General features: G+C 40.4%; 1 protein-coding gene across 9 annotated transcripts in view; it reads left to right on the plus strand.

Annotated features, from left to right (window-relative positions):
- Positions 1-26157, plus strand: part of GPHN (gephyrin) — a 612917-nt gene that overhangs the window by 334935 nt on the left and 251825 nt on the right. For all 9 annotated transcript variants that reach the window (XM_090033171.1, XM_090033172.1, XM_090033174.1 and 6 more), the window contains one exon: positions 11451-11543. In XM_090033171.1, coding sequence (XP_089889297.1) covers positions 11451-11543 — 93 coding nt within the window. The remainder of the gene's footprint in view (positions 1-11450; positions 11544-26157) is intronic.

Here is a 26157-nt window from a genome sequence, read left to right on the forward strand (position 1 = left end):
TTTCATTTTTAGCTTTCTGAAGTGCTTCATAATATGTGTCGTGCTCTAAGGTGCAGTTATTTGATGGGATCATAATGAAAATATAAGGTTCCTGAAAAAGAGTCAGATATGTGGCAAACCAATCCTTGGTAGGGTCTCAATAGCTAGAGAACACTGTGGCTACCAGTGATGATTATTGGACCCTTCCACTTACAAGGCCAAATAGAAAAAGATTACTTCACAGAGATTAAGTACATTCTGGTGGGAAGTGTGCTGTTTGTCTTGCTGTACATAAGCCTCTGTTCAATCAATGACAAAAGAAGTAGGTGTAAGCTATGTATATATCAGTAGGCAAAATATAATTTCAGATAAAGTGAAGGAAAAAAAATATGCATGGATCTCTTTTTTGTACTTGGATCCCTCGCTGCACCTAGATTCTCAGCTTGCAGCAGTGGCTATGAGTACCTTTCACCATTTCCACCTGCTACCTTTCACCATATCCATGCCTTCGTAATGTCAAGGCTAGATTACAGCAATGCACTTATGTGGGGCTCCCCTTGAGAATGGCCTGTAGACTACAACTGGTGCAGAATGCAGCAACCTGATTTCTGATTGGCACAAGTCACAAGGAGTACATTACTCCAGTGCTCCAGAGTTCGTGCTGGCTTTCTGTAGCTTTGTGGGTACGAGTCAGGGTGTTAGTCTTGACCTATAATGCTCTAAATGGCCTGGGTCCTATGTACCTCAGGAACTACCTCCTCCTTCATGCTCCATCACAGTCCTTAAGGTCAGCCAAGAACAATCTTTTCTCCCCCAAATTCACTTGGCCAAAACATTTGGGATGGCATTCTTGATTGTTGCGCCTAAGTTCTGGAACTCCCTTCCACTTGAGGCCCACCAGAGCCCAAGACTGGCCATCTTTCAGGAGTAGTATAAGACCTTCCTATTTGGTCATACTTTTAGCAGCTGGGGTTACATTTTCAATATTCTTTGGGGAAGTTTTTTATTATTTTATCTGTTTTCATGACTTTATTATTGCAAACTACCCTGAGACTTTATGGAGAAGGCAGCATAGAAAACAAAGAAAGAAACCGTGTTGGGAGAAGTATGATCTTGGAAACAAGGTGGTCTTATATGGGTCTCTGAAAACTGATAAGACCCCCATTGATACAGATGGTCTGCCTTGAATCAACAAAAAAGGTGGTTTATCCTGTGTTTTGTAAATGATTCAGGTTATTAAATGAAGAAGCTGTTGGTCAGCAGAATATATCAAACTGATTCCAACCCAGTTAAATAAATAATCTAAAGGGCCATCTTCCCACTGTTTCTTCCATATGTTCTCACTTTACATTCACCCATTCTAAGCAACAGACATTTATAAAAGTATATATAGTTAACTGTGTTCACTTTCTGATTATAATATTGTATGACTTAGTTTACCTCCTTAGCCTGTGCACAAAGAAGGAGGGGTTATGTTACAAGGCTGACTACAGGATAGAGAAATACACCTTTAGCATTAGCAATCTTAAATGGTTATGTTGGCATACTGAGGGAAATGAGATGGCCAACCTCCTGGGGCACAAACAGGACAAAAGGGAGAGTGGGCTGGAAAGTCTGGGGCCAGAAAATTCAGGGGGAATGAGAAAAGGTAAAAGATCCCTGGGGAGCTGGAACAGACTAGAAGGGAACAGCTGAGTATCTTTGGAGGTGGTCAGGGCTGTGGAGACCAGATTCAGGAACAGCAAATGCTTATGCCCCTTTGGGACAGAGAACCTCTAGCCAGCTGGACTGTGCCCCAATAAATGCCTTTACTGACAAAAGTGTCTGCTATGCTGCTTGAAACTGGGGATTGCACTGGATCACCCATGAGTGACTGATGCCTCCCGAGTCTCAGGGGGCACCAGATTGCTGGGAGGAGCAACTGCCAATTGGTAACAGAGGGAAGGGGGTCCCCCAGCAGCCTATTGCCAAGCCAGTGGCGAAACCAGAAATGCACTTCCACTGGCACTGCTGGTTTTGTGGCTGGTACTTCCCGGGGTGCACAGCTGATCTCAGGGGGTGTACATGCACCCGTGTGCACCCCCTATGCGTCACCAGTGGGGTCACCCCAAGAGAAGGGGAAGTCCATCTCTCAGAAGCAGACCTGGATGCTAACTCCCTTAATCAAGAACACAGAGAACCAGGAGGATGGGGGTCTGCAAGACCAAAGTCTCGGAGTGGAAAGGAGGCTTTCCCTTTCTCTAGAATCCAAGCGTGGAATGGATTCAAGAGTACTCTTAGAGACCAGACAAGGCTTCACTGGTCCCAAGACAAGCCCCTCCTTGGGGGGCTTTAACAGTACCTCCACTATATGCTCTAAATCCAGTTACTTCAGGGCTGGATTAACCCTTTAGTGGGCCCTAGGCAAACCAACTCGTGGGCCCTACTTTGTTCACTCAATAATTATAATATGTAAAATAAACACAACTAGGCCCCTTCTTCACTTAGGGCCCTAGGCAGGTGCCTAGTTTGCCTATGCATTAATTCAGCCCTGGTTGGTAACCCTCATACAGATACATAAGTGCACCCATGCCGCATCAATTTTTCAACTCCTTTTAGTGCCACGTCAGCGTTTTTTCCTCCTTCCAATCCCTGATTTCTCCAGACCCTCCTCATTCATGTATCCTTTGCAGTCGCCTTCTAAATCCTCAGTTTCAGATGTGTGGGAAAATAGCAGGTCATACTGTTTCCAGATGACAAATAATCTTGACGGAATCTAAAAAAAAAAAGGAATAATCTCCTAATATCACTTCTCTGTTTAAGTAAGTGCTGTAGTTACCACAATGTTAGATATTTGTGGAATAAAGAAGATTCTATAGGGATACCACCTAATAGAATGGACTTTCAACCTAAATGTCTTGTGCTTAATTTCATCCGAATACTCCTAGTTATTGCTATCTTGTACCATCCTAAGCAATTTATCACTCTCTTTGGTATTTAAGCTTTTACCATGCTGTGCTTCACAATGGCTACCATCGCTTCCAGCTGTTGTTTCAACTATATTGCAAAAATGGCTATCACATCCCCTCCAGCTGCTGTTCCAACTAGATTGCAGAAATGGCTATTGCATCCCCTCCAGTGGCTGTTCCTGTTGGGCTGCAGAAATATGTTTCTCCTGAAGCAAAAACCTTTTGGTTTTCAAAAGCATTTCAGAATGGCCTATTTAAATATAAATGTAAGATTTTAATGTATTAAAGGAGAGGCAGCAATCCTCTTCTGCTCCATACCAATTCTACCCTGACACACATCTGAGCAATTTAGTTAAGAAATGTTGATGGCTATATTAATAGTTCCTTTGTAGTTGTAAACCAAATTCATCTTCTTGAACCTTGGTCACATAGGGAAAGTATTAGATATTCTAAAGAAACTTATAAAGGTGTTAAAATCTCTAACAGAGCAATAGCTATGCAGTTTGTAAAATGAATTGGCATAAAAAGTCGAATTGCACAGAAGGCAATCTAAATTCCATATTTTTGGGTATGATCTCTATCTCTTCCTAAAAGGGAGGCTATGGCCAGAGCAATGTCAGCAATCCAGAGGAGGTATTTGCAGATGCACTTTGCATGCATAGTATGCATGTATGTAAGAGTGAGCATGTGCACATAACTCTCAGTGTGTAATGCAAATAAGTATCTTTCTATTCTGTCTCCTGTTTCAACTTAGAGATCTGTTTGGTAATTTCAGTTGCATAATGAATACATCTAAAAGATTTTAAATGATTGCCTCAAACTGGGTAAGTGGTACGTATATAGAGAGACAACTTGAAGTTTGAATTGTGTTTTAGAAACAGTTAGCAAATGTGTCAAAATACTGTAAAAACATTGTAAGCTATGGAATTAATTAACAGCAGGCTTAAAGACTGAGTACAGCCCCTTTTAAAAAGTATTCTGATGCTGTATGAAAGCTTGACTGTTTGCATCTGTTACTAATTACTTAATTTCTTGTGATACATCTGTTTTAAGTTGTGGAAATTTATGAGTCATATTCCATACTTGAAGATATACTGAAATAACACATCTTATTGGAAATGATTTTACAAGCAGCATGTACAACATAGCACAATAAATGGTGTTATAGATATCAACCCTGGAAATAGCCATTATGCCTCCCTTCTAAAAGAATACAGCTTCAGCTTTCTTGGAAAATGAACACAACTGGAATGGATTTATACCCGTTTAGCAAAGGGGATGATAATGCCTTTTTCTGGTAAGACTGACAAATGCTGGCAAAAAGAGTTATGTCTTCATATTTTAAACATTAGAAGCTTATTTTACATCAAAATGTGTTAAAGCAATATTTTATTCTTACCAAAGAGAATAAAAACAAGAACCAAGGGAAATGTCTTATCATTTATTAAAGATGGAGGTTCAGTACATTCATGAAAAAGTACTCTGCCAGCCATTAGTATTGAGAGGTTCCTGGAAAGAAAATGCCAGATACTGAAGGGCTCTTTGAACTAGTAGATAACCTGTGGCTAAAAATTAAAGCCAGGCAAGCTTTTAACAGGGAAGGTGATCAACTATTGAAATAAGCTATTGAGAAGTAATGGATTGTTCATCTCTCAATTAATTCTTCTAATCAAGACTGGATGTGTTTGCCTTATGCTTTAAGCCAGTGGTGCTCAACCTATTTGGCTGGGAGGGCAGATGGGCAGTGCCTGTGCTGTCCACAGGCCAGATACGGCTGATGGTCCTGATCCAGCACAGGATGCTTGCGTCAGGGCCCCTCTGTGCTGCACAGAGGTGGGTAGGCTTCAATCTGGGCCTACACAGCTCAACCCCAACCTGACCCTAGGGGGTATGGCCAGTCCCATGAGGGGAAGAGGGCATGGCCCAGCCCCAATCCACCCTGTGGGGGGGGCATGGCTGAGCCCCACAGGGGAAAGGGGACATGGCCCAGCCTTAACCCAGTGTCATAGGGGAAAGGGGGCTTGACAAGGCCCCTCAGGGATGGGGGGGAAGTGGGCTTGAGCTGGCACCAACCCAGCCCCATTGAGGAAAGGGGGAAAGAGGGTTTGACTCAGCTTTAACCCAGCCCCATGGGGGAAAGGGGACTTGACATGGCCCCACAGGGGTGGAGGGGGAAGTAGGCTTCAGCTGGCCCCAACCCAGCCCCATTGGAGAAAGGGGGCATGGCTGAACCCCATCCAGCTTGAGGGGAGAGATATGGTCCAGCCTCATCCAGCCATGGGGCTGGGGTGGGGGGAAGGGGCGTGACCTGGTCCCAACCTGCTGCACGGAGCTCAGGGTTTGGGAATTTGGCAGCTGGGGAGGGTGGCCATATTTATTGCCACCAGCCCCCTGCCACCAAATTTCCTGATCCTTGGGGAGCCCCATGGGCTAGATACCTGTGGATCTGTAGGCCACAGAGCACCACTGCTTTAAGCAAATACAATTTCTTGGTCTCAGTATAGAGGAATGTGGATGAAGATTAAAACCACATGACCTTCTGGATTTAACATCTATGAATGTAAAAATCTGAGGACTCACAATCTAGAAAAAGAGACTCAAAAACTATAGGAAAGTGTCTTTGCAGTGGTGAAATCAGCATCTTGGTCATGAAAAATTCCTAACCCAACCAACTGCAAAAACTTAATATAAAATTGAAATCAGTTCAGCTTTGTATAATGTATAGGGAAAACAGCAAGTAATTTCAGGTTATGAAGGTTTTGGAGCAAAGTGGTTTTTTGTCTGATGGCTTAGCTCAAAATGAAATCTCTGTATATAGTTATAGCTGAGTAGATAGACAGATGGTTCATTTTGAGCTTAGCTATCAGAGGGAATTAATATATATACAGGGACAGATCCAGGATTTGCCAAAGGGGGATCCCAACTGCAGAGGTGACTGTACCCCCAACTCCCAACCTCTTCCCACCCACTCCCACACGCAAGTGTGGGCACACTGTGCCATGAGAGTCTCTGGGGACTTTTTAAAGTCTCCAAGTAAGTAAGAATCCCACTGCCCTTCTCCTCTGTGCTCAGAGGCATGTCCCCTCCCCACCTCCATTTCCCTCGCCTTCCACCACTGCTACTGCCCTGCTGCGTCAGAGCCACTCCTGCCCTCCCCAGTCAGGGCTGGGTGGGGACTGGGCTCAGTTAGGATAGCAACAGTGACAGCAGAAGTGGCACCCTCCCCACCTCCATTTCCCTCGCCTTCCTCCACTGCTACTGCCCTGCTGCATCAGAGCCACTCCTGCCCTCTCCAGTCAGGGCTGGGTGGGGACTGGGCTCAGTTAGGATAGCAATGGCATGGGAAGGAAGAGGCTTCCCCCACCCTGCCCAGTCCCCAGGAGCAAGCAGGGAGGGGGAACCCAACCCATCATTGTTACCACTGTCCCCAGCTGAGCCCAGCCCTGGTGCAGCCTGGCTGAAGCTGGCAGAAGCAGCTCTGAAGCTTTCCCCGCCCCAGAGACAGTGGGGAAAGCAGCAGTGGCAAGCAGGGAAGGGAGAAAGGAGAGGGATCATGCCTCTGAGCATGCATGGTAAGGGAGGGCACTTCTCTTTACCTGCTTTAGGCACTTCAAAGAAGTCCCCAGAGGCTCCAGTACAGTGGTCCACACAGAGTGGGGTGCAGCCATGCCAGTGCACCCCCTCTGGATCCACTGTAAACTCCAGTTAAGGTTTAAGGTTTAAACAGAGCTATAATATGCATAAGCACAAGGAATCCTTTATAAAAGAAATTATGTTAGAGAGTGGAATGTGTGTATTAATGGTATTTAGAAGTTGTATGTGACACTGATCAAACCTGAGCATTAGAAAAGTCGATAAGGATTCTTGACATTCCAATGGAGAAACTGAACAAAAGAATAACGATACCTTGACTGCATGCAAAATCAAAGAAAAAAACATTCAAAAGGAATGAGAGGTGAGATAAAACTGAATGAAATGTCAGACATAAGGAAAATATAGATAACAATGGAGAGGAATCAATCCTAAGATGTGAACTGATAAAACCATATAACTAATCTGCTCCAAACCTTACACAGAAAATGAACAGACACTCCATTTCTCTGCAACAAAGGGATATAGCAAACACTAATGATTCAAGCAGTTAAGTGAAGTCTAAATTGGTCAGAAGCACAATTGTGATCTATTTGAGTAAAACTAGTCCAGAGGAACCAAACAGAACATACATGACCTCTTTTTAACCCTTTAAGTAGAGAAGCTGGGGAGAGAAGTGGCTTAGAAGTGTTTTGTTACTTCTTATTAAAAGGCAAAGATATTTATTGGATTCATTTTTTCTATGTGGGCTGTAGTCTCTGACTTGAATAGTTCTTTTTACGTTCATGTTTTCAGGCCAGCTCCTCTGCTGGTATATATCAGCATAATTTCATTTACTGTAGTAGAATGACACTGATTTAAATCCCTCTTGACCAGGCCCTGAATGTTTATATTTCAGATGTACCCAAACCAGACAACAACACAAAGATTATTCCAAGGGGCCTTGTTTGTTTGAAGTCTATATAATTGCTACTTTACTTTCTTAGCACCAATATAAAATATGTGGCCTGATACTTGGCCTGGCAAGCTTATAGTCTGAAGACACAGGAAGTACAATCCTGTGGAAAGTAAGTACAAAATAAAGCTGGATTTCAGGGAGCAGAAATCTGGCTTTAAGCCCTGCCCTCCATTAACAACAGGCTGAGATTCTTGTTTTTAGGTGCTTACCATTTAAAAAAATATTTTGGAAATATGCTTTTTTCCTTGGAGTGATTGCTTTAGGAAATGTTAGGAAGATTTCCAAACTTGATTGCCTATTATCTTTCTTTTTTATGATCTAGACAGTGAGACATATAGTACCAAAGTGGTCATAAATTAACCTGTGGGTGGATTTGAGAAGCAACGCCAAAATTTTCCAGGAGTTTGGAAAAGGTGACTTTTGGGGAGAAGAAGGGATTTATAATTTATGATTATCAGGTTTCAAGGGCTAACTCTTTATACTGTTATATTCTATGGCATTAGAAAGACGTAATATTGTTTCCTGTAAATTGGATGAGTGCATTTCTGTAAGATGTTGTCATTTCTTTCACTTTTTATGGAGAAGAGACAACAAATACATTTCAGATTGACACAGGATACATTTCCAACCAATTTTAAAGACCTTTGTGGTCCAATAAAAGCTTCTAAAGTGCAGTGAAATTCTAACTTAGTACTTCATAATCAGAGGCATCAGCATAACCAACTGTTGATAAAGAATTATGCCTCTGCCTGAGTGCAGCCATAGAATAGTTGTAATATCCATTTTGTTACTATTCAGTTGCTGTAAAGAACAGTTTGAAAAAGAGAGCATTATTTATCTTTTCCTCCTTGTAGGATAGCACATTAAATGTATTCTTCTCCCTAGCAATGCCTTAAAATATAATCAATCTGTCACTGAACTGTGGCAAAACTGGAGTACATGAAAGATGTATTCTCTCCATAAAGCCAAGTGGAGTTTGGCAGGTTTTCTTTTGTCTAAAGAAGAATATGACATACAGATACTGTACTACAAAGGAACACAAAGCCCCCTTCTTTCTATTCTCATACTGACAGATTTTGCTTAAGGATGATGAATTTTTTGAAAAATTTGCAATACAAAACTTGTGCACCATACCCCACTGAAGCTCTGTTGAGTCATCCTGTGAAACTTGCTACTATTGAAAGATGAGGAAAATTCTGTTTTTAGACAATCAAGGGGCTCTGACAGGATAAGTCATCTATTTAAAAAAAATAGATCTTTTGTATCTGTTTTGCTGATAAACATCTTGAATTATTTTTTTTTAAAAAGAAAGATCTAGAAGTGCAGAGTTTTTTTTTCTGATTGACCTCTAAGGTATCTTCTACATAGGATTTAGGTAGAGCATAAGTGCCTAAGTCACAAGTCCAAATTGATCCCCAAACTGCTTTGGTGCCTAGTTTCATTAGTTGCTTCCATTTTGGCCTGAAAAGATCTGTGGGTTCATAGAGTTGGGTTTGTTTTATGCAGAGGTATCAGCCTTCAATGAGAGGGCAGTCCAGATTTGGATCAGGGACTTCTTGCAGGCTAGACAACCCACATCCAACTCCAGATCATGAGGTTTCAGACAGTCACTACAAACACTGCTGTGTCAGTGCCAGCAGGCAAGGAGTTAATGCTGCCACTGCTGAAGTCCCATTGCCATAGGTGCTGACAGAAGCCACAGGGTCGGTACAGCCATCACCCAGGCAGTGAACACTGCAGATTTTAGTTGCCAGTGCTAACACTGCAACCCCAGTAGCTATGGCAAGTGGTTGGGAAGGGGATCGATTACTTTTTGGCTTCTGGTAGCCTCTGCAAAAAGCCCCACGGACCAGATGATCCACCCTTGCAAGCCAGATCTTTCCCATGGGCCATACTGTTCTAATGTATAATGCATAGTGTCTCCATACTAAAGGATCAGTCAATTATGTTTGCCCTATTTACTGCATAGGAAGCCTAGATTCCTAAGTATGTTAATTAGGTACCTGTATTTTAGGTATTGTCATATATAAGATATTGTCATGCATAAAATACAAGCTGCATAAATGGAGGTGCCTTAGAGTTCATTTAGGATCTGGGTCTCTATTTCCTTTCCACTACTAATGTTGTTTGTTTGGTTTGCATTTCATTTAGCTTGGAAAATCAAACTTAACAGCTGCTAAGTTGTTTGACATATTATGCACATTACTTAGTGAGTTTATTTGGAAATAATTTCCACGTGCCCATGTATTTTAGCATAAAAAAGATCTGACTATTTCACCATAAGTGCAGGTGGTGAGGTTACTCAGACAAATGGCAATGACTATCCCCAGGAAATGAAAAATGCCAAAATTCTCTGCAGACAGGAATGGAGCCCCGGTCCCATCGAGCTGTCTGGGAGCTTCCCTGTAGTCATGAACCCTGGAAGTCCTAAATGTCTCTCAGTCTGCACAGGAGGTCTTCTTGTAGATGTGGACCCTGGAAACCCTAGTGCTTCACATTCTGACTCATAGAAAAGTAAAAAATTTTTGGAAGATGCTTGGAACCCTTGCTCGGTTCCTATTGTAATTTCAGTAAAACTGGTTCATCTCTTCAGAATGCTTCAAAGTCAATGAATCAGCAAATTCCAGTGATAACTAATTTCTTGGGTTTTTTTTTTACTAGCTCTAATAATACTATTCTGCTTGGGTTTTTTAATAAAATACAGAAAGCTTTAGATAAAAGCATTATTTGATTGGAGTAAAAAAATCTTTCATGAGAACAGACCTGTTTACAATAGGACTTGTGAAACGCCCTTCTTCCTCCTCTCCTCTTCCTGGGGCAGGCCGGGGGGAAGAACATGTCAGTGAACCCAGTCACTAACAGCCTGCCCTCTCCCCTGTTGGGGAAGGAAGACCACTAGGCATGCTGTCAGGGATTGGTGGGCAACTGGTGATCACTGACAGATCAGCAAACACTGGTGCTTGCTTTCACAAGGGCAGCAATGGTCCCTACCACCACAGCAGCGGTAGTCCCTGCTGCCCTAAAGCAGCATCAGCAAGTCCTGCCACCACCACTAGGGCAGCAGCAGCAATTCCTACCACTGCTGCTAAAGCAATAGTAGCAATTCCACTCCAACCACAGTGGCGGCAGCAGCTGTCCCTGCCTCTTGAGGCAGCATCAGTCCCCACCATCACTGTTGGCAGAAGTATTGGTCCCCGCTGCACCGGTGAGCAAAGCTGCAGCCTCTGATTCTCATTGGGCTGCAGCAGTGCTCCCCGGCAAACTGTCATTGAGTCAGTCACCTCCCCTCTCTCCATCACCGCTTGGAGGTGGGTAGGAAGAGCAGAGCTCTGTGGGAGGCTGAGAGAGCAAGGAACTTTGTTCTACTGAATTCTTGAGAAGTAGGGAATAGGGCATGAAGAAAAGCTGAGTGAGGATCCAGCGCCACTTTTGTGCGGCTGAGTTGAGCTTCTTAAAGCTTGACCATAGAGAAGCTTGCAGTGGTGTTGCTCTCATTATCATCAGGTTATTGCAATGGAAATTAGACCACAGAACCCACAGCTACCAAGCAGGGTAAACTAGATGCATGTACTGTTTAGATACAAGTTGGGATGATATACTTGTATTTCAGACCTGTGTTGGAATTGCCGCATATATTGCAATATCAAAATAAAACACGATTTAAGACTTTGAATGTTGCTTATTTATTAGGGGTCAAGGGATGGAAAGTTTTTCTACTCAAAATATATTAATGTTATGGTACACAAACTATTCTGTTATGTATTGGTCATAAAGATTTAAAAGATCTTTAAGACTTGAAGTGACTCTGTATAAGTTGTCACTTTTGATGCCTTGAATATTCATTTATTTCATGATATGTAGATTAGTTTAATTATTGGCATTATTGCTACTTGAAGATTTCAAGCTCTAGGCTTTAAGCTGTAGATGTTTTTATACGATATGCTAGATCTGACAGTGTTGATGTTCTCTTTCAGGAGACACTGATAGACTGGTGTGATGAAAAGGAACTTAACTTGATTTTAACAACTGGAGGAACAGGGTTTGCACCACGAGATGTCACTCCAGAGGTGAGATAGTCCTGGATTTAGAACAGTCTGCCCTTTGGGACAGAAACATCCTCATTTACAGAAATTTCCTTCACTGAGTGCTACATAACAAGGGAGGAGTAAAAGCCATAGGAAGCACTGTGCAAATGAATGAGTTAAAATTCTGAATCTCTGATTTCAGAGGACCCAAAAGGCTTTTGACTAAATTTTGACAGTACTGAATAGAGTTCCATCCACTACACATAACATAATTGCTGCAGTATTTTGGGATAATGTTTCTAAACACTGCATTTCAATACTGTACAGTTCCATAGTGCTAATCCCAGTCACAAATGTGACTTGTGCAAGGCATCCCTTCTATTCTCCTACACTGGGTGCAGATAAGTATGTTACAGCATAAGAGTGAGAAGAGGAAGAGATACCTCCACAAGACTCTGCTGCCTGTTCCACAAATGCTGCCACAGCTGTATCACATTTCCAGGAAAGAAATACAAAGTAAAGGCAAGCAAACTACCTTAAATCTGCTCTCTAGTAACCTTGTGCAACTACCTAGTGATTACCTAACTGTTACCTAATAATTATGATCGAAGTATTTTAGTGGCAGTGGTCCCAAATTAGATTAATCTGATTGTTAAAACTGCACTTGTTCATATTTTTCACCTTCACAGTCTCATTAGAGGGCAGAGTTGAGGTTGCCTGAGTGCCTTAATTGTATATTTCCTCAATCCATGTGGGTTTAAGTATTGTCATAACTCCAAACTCTTTAGATTTGTAGCTCTTAATGTTGTGTTGGTTACAACATACCTGTACTGCTTTCTTCCCCCTTGAGATGTTGATATACAGTGTCAAGCTCAAGTGTACATTAAAGTAGGTTTTGGTCTGGCAAATTTCTTTTAAGATTTCATAGATGAAAATTAAACAAGAACCCAAATAGAATGCTAGGGGCAGATTCATCAGGAAGTGAGAAAAATGTGAGGCAACCTGAGCATACTGCCTAGTTAGACAGGATTTACAGCTGCTTTGCATTATCAAACTAGCCAAAGTTTATTGGTGCATCTGGTCCCTAATTTGCAATTGACTTACTGGTTTAGATGGTATGGGTCCTGTGTGAAAGAAAGGAAAGGGGAGAGCCCAATTCCCAAGTTCCTATGTCCCTACACTCTTAAGGATGAATCTTTACATCTATTCCAGTCTCTCCAGCAATACTCCCTTGTTTACAGAGAAACCAAAGCAATTAAACCATGGGTAGGTAGCCTTTCAAGTAGTGTTGATCAAAGCTAGTTGTGGTCCATCAAAAGCAATGGCAGTTTAGACAAGTAACCTGCAACTTGGAATGCTTCACACAAGCATGCAGTCTCCTTCCCGCACTGCTTCATTACAATCAATAATACTGTTGAATTCAATTTACTTATAGTTAGAAGGATAACACTGATGTGTTGAGTTGTCTCAAGTTATGAAGGGCCAGCTTAAATGTTATCTGAGCTGTTGAGCTGACACTCATTATTCCTCACATTATACAATTATAACATCTAAATAAAAATCAATAAATTAATTGCAATCTTACCACTTTCCACAAAATCAATGCACAAGTTTTCAACTGATTTTTAGCTGTACTGAAAGTTTGGAGGGTCTGCATTATTTCCTTATTAAAAATCACTGGGGTGCGGGGACGGCGACTGATACAAAAGATTTCTTAAAGGACCGGTTTTTAAATATATTTAACTCAAACCAAGTAACAGATTTATTTATAATTTGTCAAAAAAATCAGTCTATACTTAGAGCATGTTTACCTAAAAGGCTAAATCCCTACTTTCATTAAAAATGGAATTCAGTCTTAACTATGGAGTTTTGATCAGTGTCTCCAATATGCAGTAATTTTAAGGGTTTATTCGAACAGATGTTAAAGAAAACATCAGTCTGTCAGAAATGAAATAACAAGAGAGTGCCAAAGAAAAGACTGTTATTTCAAAATGAATTACTTCTCCTTTGAAATCAGTTGGAGGGTAAATGCACGAGAAAATCTAGTACCTCAACATGAGGTACTCAGATAGTAAGAAAACTTAAGTTGTCGCAGGAAATGGGATTAGTATCTGAAGTGAAACTAATTCAGTTAATAGTGAATCAATAAGATCTAGAGTTCTGCATTTCTAAGATGATGGGGGGGCATTGTTCTACTGAAGATGTCATCTTTTAGATGTGATTTTTAAAATCAGTGTTGATCAGTTACAGTAATTGAAAACCATATGGCATTTTTCTTTGCAGTAGAACAGTCATCCCCAGTGTCCTTAGTCCAGAGGTTGGCACTGTTTTCTAGTGAGGGGACTAAAAGACCTAGCTCAGGTCTGAGGCAAGCAAGCATCAGCACCCAGCTGCCTCTGCTGCTTCTCCCTGCCACCAAGCTGTGTCAGCAAAGCACATGCAGAACTCCCCACCATCAAATGCTGTTGAAGCCACAGCTCCATGGGTCAGATTTAGCCTGCGGCCAGAAGTTACTGACCCTTGCCTTAGTCCATGGTCAACTTGAATAATTATATTCAAGTTTGCTTAATCTAATTTGCTTCTCTAAATTCTTATTGTAGTTTTAAATTGGGCAAGATTGCTTTTCATTTTCTGTCCAGAATTACTGTGTAGTATTGCTAAACATTGTTATTATAAAATTGTTGCTTTCTGTACCGTATTGTATGGCTAGGTTGATTCCTATATTTCCAGTAAAAGTATTACTTAAGATGCATTTAATATTGTAAATACATATCTGATAAATTGAAACAGCATTCCTAGGAGAATATCGTTATTAAAATAAAAACTCAAAACTCAGGAAATGTATAACTAAGGTTCACAAACAGCCTTTCCTCTGACCCTGTATCCCCATCTTTACTCCACGTATATTTTGGAATATTACTTAAATCATATGGGTTACTGCAGGTAATTGGAGACTGAAGATTTTGCAAGTTGCCTTGTAATGGTAGATAATGGTACCATAACTTATAGACTGTCTATGGGGAGATAAAAATATGCTTTTCACTATCAGTGGAAGGCTGAATTTGAAAGCAAATCTGTCCTTGTGTCTGTAGGTGGTCCCTACTGGTCATGGTTAGGGTTCAAATTTTGTATCTGGAGTATGGTAGTTGATGATATTTCCTATTTCAGTTGGAGCCACAACTCATTGTTGATTTAATCATAGTTCAAGAAAACTTTTCTGTTCATACAGTATGGATACAAATTGGAAATATGGAAAAGGTGTGGTGGATTGGTTATAGGATGGGTAGGTATAAAGGAATTGTGGTTGATCAATGGATGGGCTTGACACTGGGTCTTACTTGAGATTATCTGTGCTATTAGCTTTACCATACACTGCCTAATGTTCAGCCTTTTCCCTAGAACTGCATAATAATAAAACTAATTATTTAATTAATATGTAAGTGCAGTTTTATCAGAATATCAATTATATTTTGTCTTAAACTTTGTAAAAAATATTCTAAAGCAATGACATTTTATAATTTATTATAGATCCTTATGTTCCCATCTGATATAAAAATATATTGCTATATCAATCAGTTCATTCAAGGGAAAAGACTCTAGTCTAGACAACCCCTTTATTTATTCTTCCCACACAATTTTTCACATGCATGTCTTTGCAAAATAAGAGCAAATATGTATGTTCCTGCATTCCTTGAAAAATATATTCTTCTGCCTGTTTTTTTCAAATCTCATGCCCACTCTCATACTTTCCATCCCTGAAATTTCTTGTATGTGTTTGGTGCCCTACAAAATTCACTCTGTCTACTGTCAGAAAAATAACACATTGCCGCTAATAGGTGTCAACAATTACTGCAACTCATCTGCAGTTTGGATGCCGTTTAGCTGCATGCATTGCTAAGGGCAAAGCATGTTTAGTTTCATCTCTATTGACAATTGTCAATACCTGGAATTTTGGGAATGTGAGACCCTTCAAGGCGATACGGATGTACACATATATATCACACAATTTCTAATCCACCAAACAAAAAACAAACACATATACTTGTATTTTGTATCTTGCTTCCCATTATTCTTGATAAGCCTCTTCCTTCTTTGTTTCTGTCTGCTTCAAATATTTATATACTGCTTTTATATACATGGAAACATACTTATATTCATCCATCAGTTTATCAGTGCAACTTTACATGTTTTACTGTCTTCTAAAGTTAACTCCTCTAAACTATTGAAAAATATTGTTAGTGTTCTTTGAACTCCTTCCATATTTGTCTGAAGGAGGAGGTGATCAGAATGAAACACCATGATCTAAATGCAACCGCAAAAGTCTTATATAGAGAGAAAATGTCACTTCTTTTGTGATGTAATCAATCTGTGTAGTAGCCCAAAATTGCACGGCCATTTTTATAACCATTTACTAACTCATGTTTGCTTAGCTTTCCCCAGGCCTATAAGGTCTCTTTCAACATTATTGCTTCCCAAGCATCTCTTTTTTTCTCATGTTTTGGTTATTTTTTTTCAAGCTGAATCATATTTTATTTACTGCCTATTTTGTAATCTATCTGTCCTTCTGTACCAGTTCTCTGTACCAGGTGGTATTTACAACACCTCCCAGTTTATATCATTTGCAATTTTTGTAGGTGCTCTATTTACTTCTTCCAGATTTTTCCATGGTCCAAGCATATGTTACTCTAGTCTCAGTGTCCCCATCACACTCTCACACACAGAGATTTTGATTTATTAAGACACAACTCAAAATAAGCATGCAATTCCTTTTGCTTTTTAGATTCAAACAATTCCTCTCTAGGTCTGCAGATTCTCCTACACTACTCCCTTCAGGGACTGAAACATATCTGCCCTTGGTGCAGAGTTCTCAGCCCTCCTGGAAGCTGCATCTAATGTCTTTTAATTCTGTCCCTAGGTTCCAACAAATTACTTTTCTCTTTATTAACTGGCTTGCAAAATCACAGTAGAGTGGGAAAACCACATATTCCTTCTCTTGTGGGTCACTGATCTAAGAATCATGTGAATTATGGTATCAACCTTTACCTGCTCAAACTGTTGGCTTCCTTTATCACAGTGGGAATTCAAGGCTCCCCCCATTATATAAAAGCATGTTTTCTGTTGTCCATCTTAGTCTTCTCACAGGGTCCATTTTCCTGCCACTCTCCGGTTCACTTAGCTGACAGCTAACTTGTTAGTCTGGTGTAGTCTTCCTAAAAAACTGTTATATATGCTGAAAACTGTTTCACTTCCTTTGCGTCTCCCTCTCAAATGAACTATGGGCTTCTTTTATCGATAGTGTCTCATCTGATAACTGACCCTTTGGGAACTATAGTTCTTCAAATCCCTTGGAGAAATGTGTAGGCCAACATGTCTGCTCTTAGGCTTAGTACAGAGAGTCAAAAAGCCCGAGGCTGAATAGATTCAATCTTCACCGGTTAGTCTAAGCTGCATAGATTGAACTGATAATCATGTGAACAGACGTTCACTTTTGATTCCAGAAATGCAGCCACTTCAGTTACTTAAGCCAGAAACTGGTGGGGGGCGCTAGAGCATGCCTCCCTGCTCGACTGGAGCAGACAGCTTGGGCCAAAGCTAGCTTGCCTGTCCTGCGAGGAGGGGTTTGCAGGGGAGGTGCAAAGAATCCTGGGATGCTACGGGACTGTAAGTTAACTTGAACCTGGAGAGGATCTGGAACAGAATTTAAATAAAACAATTTAACCTAAATCAGTTAAATCTGATACTATATCCATCCAGGTTTATCTTAAACCAGTTTCAGCCATTTTAAAGGAGTTTATGTGTATTGAATTTCTGTTGTGTTACAGATTTGAACTGATTTTGAATCACTTGCACCAGTTTATATGTAATTTCTGTCCCTAGTCTTAAAGAATCCACGATTTGAGTGGTATCAGCTGTCCTAAACAACCACTATCTTTCAAGCAGGGTAGACAAAAACTAAAGGCAGTTATTGTTCCTGGATATCCTTGTACATATTTGTTATTGTATGATTTAAGAACATAAGGATGGCTATATGGCATTAAACCAAAGGTCCACCTCGTCCATTATCCTAGTTCTAACAGAGGCAAGTAGGGGAAGAAGATAAGAAACAGGGCACGTATAGAGTGATCTGTTTCCTACCATGCATTCCCAGTCACAAACAGACAAAAGATTTAGGAATGTCCTGAGCCTGAGGCTATAATTTGTAGTAGCCTTTCTTAATTACCTTCTGATGGCTGTGTTTTAGAAATTTTTTAATCCATATGCTAAGATTTTTAGTCAAGCTAATTTGAATTAATTTTTCTATAAATTCCATAAGGTGTTTGACATACTGTATTAAAAAATTTACAAAAAAAATTACTTGGATATACTATACTTAATACATTCCCTTAGGCCTCTGGCAGACATGCAAGTAAAGGTGCAGTGGGATGTGATGTGGGATCCCCACAATCACATTTCCTACCATGCCACATCCAATATCAGAACCAGTCGCGCCTTATTGCCAGTGGAGGTAGAGCCCAGGATCATGGTTCCAGGCTCCCCTTACACATAAGTAGCAATCTCCCATGGCTGGGAGCCCCGTCAGCTGATCTGAGCTCCCAGCTGCAGGGGTGCACCATCTTTTTCAAGGTGACTTCACGTATCCCTGTTACTGGGAATCTATTAAGCAATATACCTCTCAGAAAAATGAGCTGAAGATTTATAGCTAAACAGCCATAGTGTTAGGTAAAGGTCTGACTCAGAGTTACTTCTCTACAGATTTCTAGGCATGGACAAAACAGAAGAGGACAAATAAACAAAACAGTATATGACTAGGACTAGAGAAGTAATTTTACCTCTATATAGCAATGGTGAGTCCAATACTGGAATGCTGCATACAGCTCTGGTATCTATCTTTTTCAAAAGGATTTTTGAAGATGTGATAGGGTGCAGAAAGTGCTCATAAATATTGTTTGGGGGTTAGAGAAAGTGTGTTAACAGGGAGAGACTTAAAGAGCTTATTTTTTTAGTTTATCAAAAAGAAGACAGGGAGGTAATCTGATTACAGTGTATAAATATCTTCATGAAGAGATAATAGTGGGAACGAAAGGGCCCTTTCATCTAGTGGAGAAAGGCATAATAAGAAAGGCATAACAAGGATCAGTCTGGAATCTGAAATCAGATAAACTTAAATAAGAAATTAAACACAAATTGTTAAACACTGGAACAAAATACCAATAGAAGTGATGTATTCCCTCTCCTTTGATGTCTTCAAATGAATACCTTTGTGGAAAATGTGTCTGTATTTGACTAGAGCATAAGAAATTGAGCTCAGTCCAGTACTTTTGGGTGAACTTTGTTGAGCAGTGCTGTACAAGAAGTCAAGCTAGCTCCCTCCCAGCATACAAACCTATGAAACAACATCAGTAAGGTCAATTGGATCAAATTCATAAGAGAAGTTTCAGACTGGACCCTGAAGTTAACAGGTAATCAGTTAAGTTATATGAGGGTGAGAGATTGTTATGGTTGCATCTCATTTTTCTTTCGGTATATAAGAAAAATAGTAATACTATGGCAAAAACACCTTTAAAAATCTTTTAGTTCTGTGAAACTGTTAACACAAGGAGGACATAAGGATGCTGACTATCAGAATTTGGACATTTATAGTATTATTTTTTTCCTACGTTAAAATGTTTTTTAGCCAATCAAGTTGCTTATTTTTATTTTTGCCCATTTTAGATATAGTATTGTTTGCTTTACCTCAGCCTTCACTAGTACCTTAAAATAACAAGCTAATAATTCCTGCATGTCTTCACCTTGTATGCAAGAGATTCACAACCCTCTGCAAAAAAAAAAAATGAAAACTTTATAAGATTCAGATGTTTCATACAGAATAAAAAAACAAAACCTGAGATGTCCTATTTTCTGGTCAGTAGTGGATTTCATTTGAATTCAGTGTGTAACATTTTTATTCCAAGGTAACACCAGAAAATGGAACTGAGAAGAAGACTTGGCATATCCCAAGAGCAGATGATTGGATCATTTCCAAACTATTACTGAAACAGTAATAATATTGTAATGTAGATATAATTACAGAAAAGCAACAAGAAAGGTTCCTCTGCTACTTGTAGTCTTGCTGTATTTGGACATGCTTATGCTGTAGTCACTGCAGTGAGTAAAACTCTTGTAAACATACCTGAATTAGCTTTAAACTAACTAGCTTTGGTCCTGCTAACAGGGTCTACACCTCAGTGTGGATTAAATTCCTGAGAACTTACTAAGCATCTTGGGTTGGTTTTGTACCTCTTACTAAGCTCCGTTTTGCCTTGCCGACACTGTTAGGAGTATGTAAATTAGTTCGTTTAAAGCTAGTTTGTGTATTCCTGCATCAGTTGCGGAGACTGATAAACAGAATAAGAAAACTCTATGGAATGTGGTGATAACAATTCATGCCAAAATATCCAACTGAAAAGTCAACAGTGGGTGCGTCTACATGTGCAGTTGTTACTGTGCAGTCATTTAGTACTTTAGCAAGTACTAAACGACTGCACAGTAACTGTCAGTACTGCACAGCCCCAGTGCTGCACGGGTGATTTCTGACCGTACCACACAGCTTGTTGCTACTGCACAGTAGCGGTGGCATCACAGTTCATGCCCACTGACAGTGCGTAATGTAGCATTTAGTATAGACACGCCCAGTGTCTCCATGAACAAATGACTACAAGTATGAGTAGAGTGACTGTATGTCTTGGTTTGGCCAGGACAGTCCCGGATTCCATAGGCTGGTCCCAGCCAGTTGGTCAAAAGCCCTGGGCCAGAATCTGGAGCCTGGAGAAGAGAAGACTGAGCAGGATTTGATAACATTCTTTGAATACCTGAAGGGTGATTATAGAAAGGATGGAGATGGACTTTTCTCTGTGGCTGTAAGGGTTAGGACTAGGAGCAACAGGATCAAGCGGGGAAATTTAGGATGAAGATTAGGAAGAGCTATGAAGGTGTTCAGACATTGGAACAGGCTATCTAGAGAAGCGGTGGAATCTCCATCCTTGGAAACGTTCAAAAGCAGGTTAGACAGACTGGGATTATTTAATCAGGGATGTTCCTGCCTTGAGCAAGGGGCTGGACTAGATGACCTTATGATGTCCCTTCCAGCTGTTCTTCCCTATGATCCTATGAACCATCCAGCCTGAAGAACATTTTTTTTTACAGAATAGTTTTTAAAGTTCCTATCTCAAGAACATTTGAATGTACTTTGCATAAAGGATTTAAAATCTCAGGAAATTGAGCTGATAGTGGAATAAAAACAGTGGTCCTGTTATGCTAGATGATAGGAGGTGGGACTCCCAGAGACTACCTTCCATATTCTTGTTCATATTTAATAGGTTAATACCAAAACAAAATACCTTTTGTGTTGTGTTGTGTTTTGTTGTGTTGTACTGTACTGTACTGTAACACAACACGACGCAACACTGTTCCATAATTAAATATGCAGCCAGCTTCCCCGGCCATAGTTGTTTTAGATATATTGTTTTATTCTATATTAGGTATGATATGTAGCATGAGCAAAATATATAGTCATTGAATAGAACATTATAATTCAGGAGTGTCAAACATACCATCTATGGCATGCGATCCGGCCCATGGGTCACTGGACTGACCCCATGTACTGGCCCTGGCCCTGACCCTGCATGCTGCTAGACCCAGCACTATGTGCTCTGCATGCAGCACAGGGAGACAGTCTGGGGTATGCATTGTGTGTGAAGCCGTGCTAGACCACCATGGTGCACTGGCTCCAGGGCTGGTCTGGATTGGGCAATGCTGGAACCAGCATGAAGTCACTTTATACAGTGCATGGCCAGGCTGACCCTCTGCGCTGTGTGCAGTGTTTGCGCCCAGTCCAACCCTGTGTACCACGTATAGCATGCAGTAGCCCCAGAGCCACATTCACAGCAAGTCCTAGGGCTTTTGAGTGGTATGTGCAGCACATTAGCTGTATCCAGCACTGCAGGCACTGCCCAGGGTGTCAGTCCCAGTCCAGCTCCCAGACTGGCTCAGTGATACTCAAATGACTCACAGTACCAGATGAATTTCATACCCCTGTTGCAAATAATAGTGGATGAGGGATTGGATGGGATTAAGCCAAAAAAATTATAGCCTGTATGCCAGGAGAGATTTTCTAATAGTCTGTGGGATTGTTTCCATTGGGAAATGTTAAAAAAATCTTTATTATAGTCTTTTACAATTGGATTAGAGAAAGCAATGAATACTGTATTTGAGAGAACCGTCTGCACTGGCAAGAGGAATGACTAGTAGTCATCTAAATGGTTTCTTCTACAGTTTCTGTGGTTGTGAGTAACATATTTTAATTCTGTGTATTACAGTGCCTCCCACCATCTCTCTCTGTCACACACTTTTATTTTAGCACCAGGTAGGAGAGCTGCATAGGGATCTATGTGTATTGTAATTTGATATATAATTACTTAAAAAGCTCTATGATAGGGTTCTCACAATCTAATAGAGGAGAGAAAATAATGATGATTGCCAAAAGGAATTACCATGTTATTGGGATTTTCATTCTAACTCAATCTTTTGAATCTTCCTTTTCTAAGTATCTTCATGAATAGTTCAGCTATAAAACATTTTCTCACCACACAGCAGCAGGCAAAGGCAAAAACAGAAATAATACTGAAAATATTGTTAGATGACCCTTACACAGATTTTTGTTCAATTCTGGTCATACCCTTCAAAAAAGAAAATAATAGAAACAGAATAAAGTCAAGAGAAAGGACACAAAAAGAACAGAAAAATAGAAAGACTTTTAGATGAGGTAGATTAGAAAAGATGAAGACTAGAAGACAAATAAGAGCTGAGATTAAAGATATACAAACCATTGAAGTTAGTTGCTCCTTTTGAACAAAATATTTTGTTTAACAAAATATCTGCTCAGCTGTAAATTTTGTTGTTGTTGTCCAACGTACGACAAATTCCAGAGTTACACTATTGTTTTCTCACTTACTGTCTCTTTTCCCCGTGAGAGCTATCAACCACACTCACTGTGAAGAGGAACTAAGCAAGGCACTGAAAGCAATTTGCTTTTGTTTGCGTTCAAGGGAATATTGGCATCTCAGTCGTTGGTCATTAATCTCCTTGCCTTTATTAACTACTATCGTATGAAACTCTGAAAATTCCTTTGACAAAATATTTCCTGATCATTAGACTCTAGTGAATGATCACAAAAGGCCTGTCCTCTCCCTCTCAAACAGCAAAACTCTTATCAGTAGTGGGTGAGAAAATACGCAAATATTTTTATACCCTTCATTCATACCATTCACAGCCATTGTCACAATTTACACCCTGACTCATAGTTTTGTTTTTCCTAATTATTTAGTATTGTGAATATCTGAAACATGAGCTACATAGTCCAGTGCTTACTGTTTTATTATTGTTGTTTTTGTTATTGTTGCTGTTGTTATTATAAATATTCACATTTTAAACCTTTCTCCATTTTTAAATTGCTTTGTTTCTCTCTGTTCAGTATTCTCGTAATTGAAGGTTGCCTCATATGCTGGCACTAACTTATTTAAGTTCATTCATGTCTAAGCAATGGCTAGATCCTGTACCTTCAGGAAACAATGTCATAGGCATTGTGGTTGGGATACAGTGCAACTACCTGATCATTACTGTCAATGAAAACACATATGCTGCTGAAGCCTCCACCAAGTAGTCTGACTACCTCATAGTATTGTATTAACAGCTACTCTGGTTCCATTGCTTGTCATGAACTATTATTGGCTAATTTATGCCCCTTATATATTATGTGTTATTGCTGGCTATTCTTTCTCCCTCTCTTAGGGCTAGATTTTCCACTACTGTGTTCCAGATCCAAGTCACAGTGCCTTATAAGGCCTGGGTTGAGAAGAAATTTCTCTATAAATACAATTTGTAAATCTAAAGCGGTATTAACTCCTCCACTCTCGTACATTTCTCACTTGAGGAAATAAGTGAACAGTGACCCAGAGGATCCCTGTAAATACTGATCCATCAGCTTCAGTCTGTCAGTGCCTTACTGTGCCTCACAAATGGTGCTTCATAGGACTGCACAGTTTTCTATCTGTGGGATCTGTGCATTTCCCAAATCCTGGCTCATTGCTGTAGAGTAAAACTAGTGCTGCTTTTCCCTTGTGTCTGAGGTTCTCTGTAGCTTGAAGGGTAAAGAATTGGTTTCTTAGTATCAGCTAGCCCAGGTGGAAGGTAGGTATTTTTAATCTTGCCGCTTGAAAATAATTCATAGGTGGCCATGTGCATGTAATAGAACTGGGATGTTTATTTCTGTTAAGACCATTCAAACGGGATCTACAATCACCGAGATAAAATGGGTAGAATATCTGGGCAGAAGACACCATTCCAGAAAAGAAGGGCCAGGAAGCCATGATAGCACTGATTCAGTAAGAGATGGAAATTGAGAGACCTAAATGAGTTAGAAGGGGTGGCTGAGAGTGGGAAATCAGGCATGTCCAACAGTCCTACTATAGGAGTGTAGGTCAGGAACTTTCTGTAAAGTATGAAATAACAGCGTCAGATAATAGAGATACTGAAGGACAGGTTATGGAGAACAGGCGTTAGAAACCAAAGAGAGGGATCAACCATCTTATTGTGAAAGAGTTTCAAAACTGAGAACGCTTTTGATCCCATTGTTGGATGGGATGAGTGAGAGGGAGGTTGCAACCGAGGGAGTGTGTGCTGATCTTGTAGAGTGGTATAAGGCTGAGAAGGAAGGAGCAGTACACAGAGACAGAGGTTAGGAGCTGGGGAAAAGATGCTGATTCTTTGGGTAACAAGGAAGATGGAAGAAATAATGTAGAGTGATAACAGTTACAAGGAAAAATAGTGTTAATCATTAGTATCCTTTGAGGTCTTCTAATTTTTCTAGGACGTGCCTATAACTCCTAGAAAAATGGGGGAAATCTCAGCTTTTGTCTAAATAGGGACTCCAGAACTCTTGAATAAGTAAAATTTAGATCTGTTGAGAGTTTGAGTAAATATATAAAAATTCACAAACTAGGTTGAACCGATAAGTCTTTAGGAAGAACCTTCCCATAGATCCTCAGCTCTAGTCTCTCCCCCACCCCAATTTGCATGCTATTATCTTACAAGAGGAACATCTTTAAGTATGTGCAGAGGTGTATGTAGGCAGCCTTTTGCAATGTAGATTAGTTTACAGAAAGACAAATCTGGCCTTCTTTCTGACTTCCCAGGAAGATCCTCATAATCTTCAGTCAAGACCTCACTTCAGTCTGAAAGAGGCAATAGCAATTGGATGAAAAGACCCAATAGTATTTCAATTGTGTCTGGCGGCTGCTGGAAGTTTCTCAACTCTTATGTCCCAGATTTCACTATGTGTTTCTGAAACCAAACAGCAGGTGGGATTTCTGAAACACAGTTTGAAATGGTGTGAGTTACAGAGAGCCTATGAATTGGATGAGAACAGGAGAATCAAAGTAAAATAAAGAAGTTGCTAAATTTCCACATATATAGCAGCTGCTATGAAGAAGAAACAGCCCCCCCTCACCCTTACCCCACCCCCAAAAAATGTCATGTAGAGTCGGAAGGTGTTTGTCTGGACAACTGCTAACACCAACCTACATTAGAGATAAACTGGGATTAATGAACCTCTTTGACATGTCCCGTAAAATTATATATATCAGCCTGCGGGCATAGCTCACAGTCCTCAGAAGCCATCTTGCAGTGGATATGGGAGGGAGCTCACAAGCATGTCTCCCCTCTTAACATGCTTTGCATTAGAGGTAAGTGTTGTACTTGGAAATATGGGGGGAGGTCATAAGAAGAAAGTGGTATGGGCTGCTTTAAACCTTTCTCAAAACTCAGTAAAACTTAGTTTTGGGGATGGGTGAAGATTCAGGCAAAATCTTATTTTGCCCATATCAGGTCCCCCAGTCCTAAACTGATCTGCTTTTCCTTGAACTGGGAGTCAGAAATCCCTTTTCTCTTCTGTTTTTCTGCTGCAGAAATTCCCAACATTCCCATTATGTGGGCTCCAGAGAGGGGTAAGCAACATCTTCAATCCCAGCCAATCATTTCCAAACTAATTCTTTGCTAGTATTTTTTTGCTTTTGAATCATCAGAAACAATTTCCAGACACGTTTTTCCCATTTGTTTCATTTCCTTGTGGATTCTCATATTTCTGTTTATAGAAGGGTCCCAAGGCCTCCCCAGGTGCTAGGGCTCAGATTCATGCTGCTGTTTCCATTTGTGTGCTATTCTCTTGTAGATTTTCATGGTTCTCGCTGTTGATCTAATAGTGTTATCAGAGGGTGAGCAACTTGATTTGGTTGGCTGCTTTACCCACAATACCCTCAGTTGCCTGGAAAGCATTGTCCCCCTGCTGCCCTGCCAGTCTGTTACCAGATTTCTGCTTTCTCCTTGCTGGCAGTTGCATCTGATCGTTCACAGGAATTGCCTTCTTGCTACCTTGCCTGCCTAGGGTTGGCCTGGCATTCATTGCCCTCTTTCTACTCTCTATACCTGTTTCCTGTTTGGCATTGCCCTCCTGAAACACTGGCCTTTTGCTTGATTTGCCTGCCTGGCATTGCCTTCTTGAGCAGATAATTGCCTGACATTGACTATTTACAGCTCTATACATCCATTGAATGGCTTGCATTGC

Source organism: Crocodylus siamensis, chromosome 2 (genome assembly GCF_052110815.1).
Source record: "Crocodylus siamensis isolate JL-2025a chromosome 2, ASM5211081v1, whole genome shotgun sequence".
NCBI classification, from domain to species: Eukaryota; Metazoa; Chordata; order Crocodylia; family Crocodylidae; genus Crocodylus; species Crocodylus siamensis.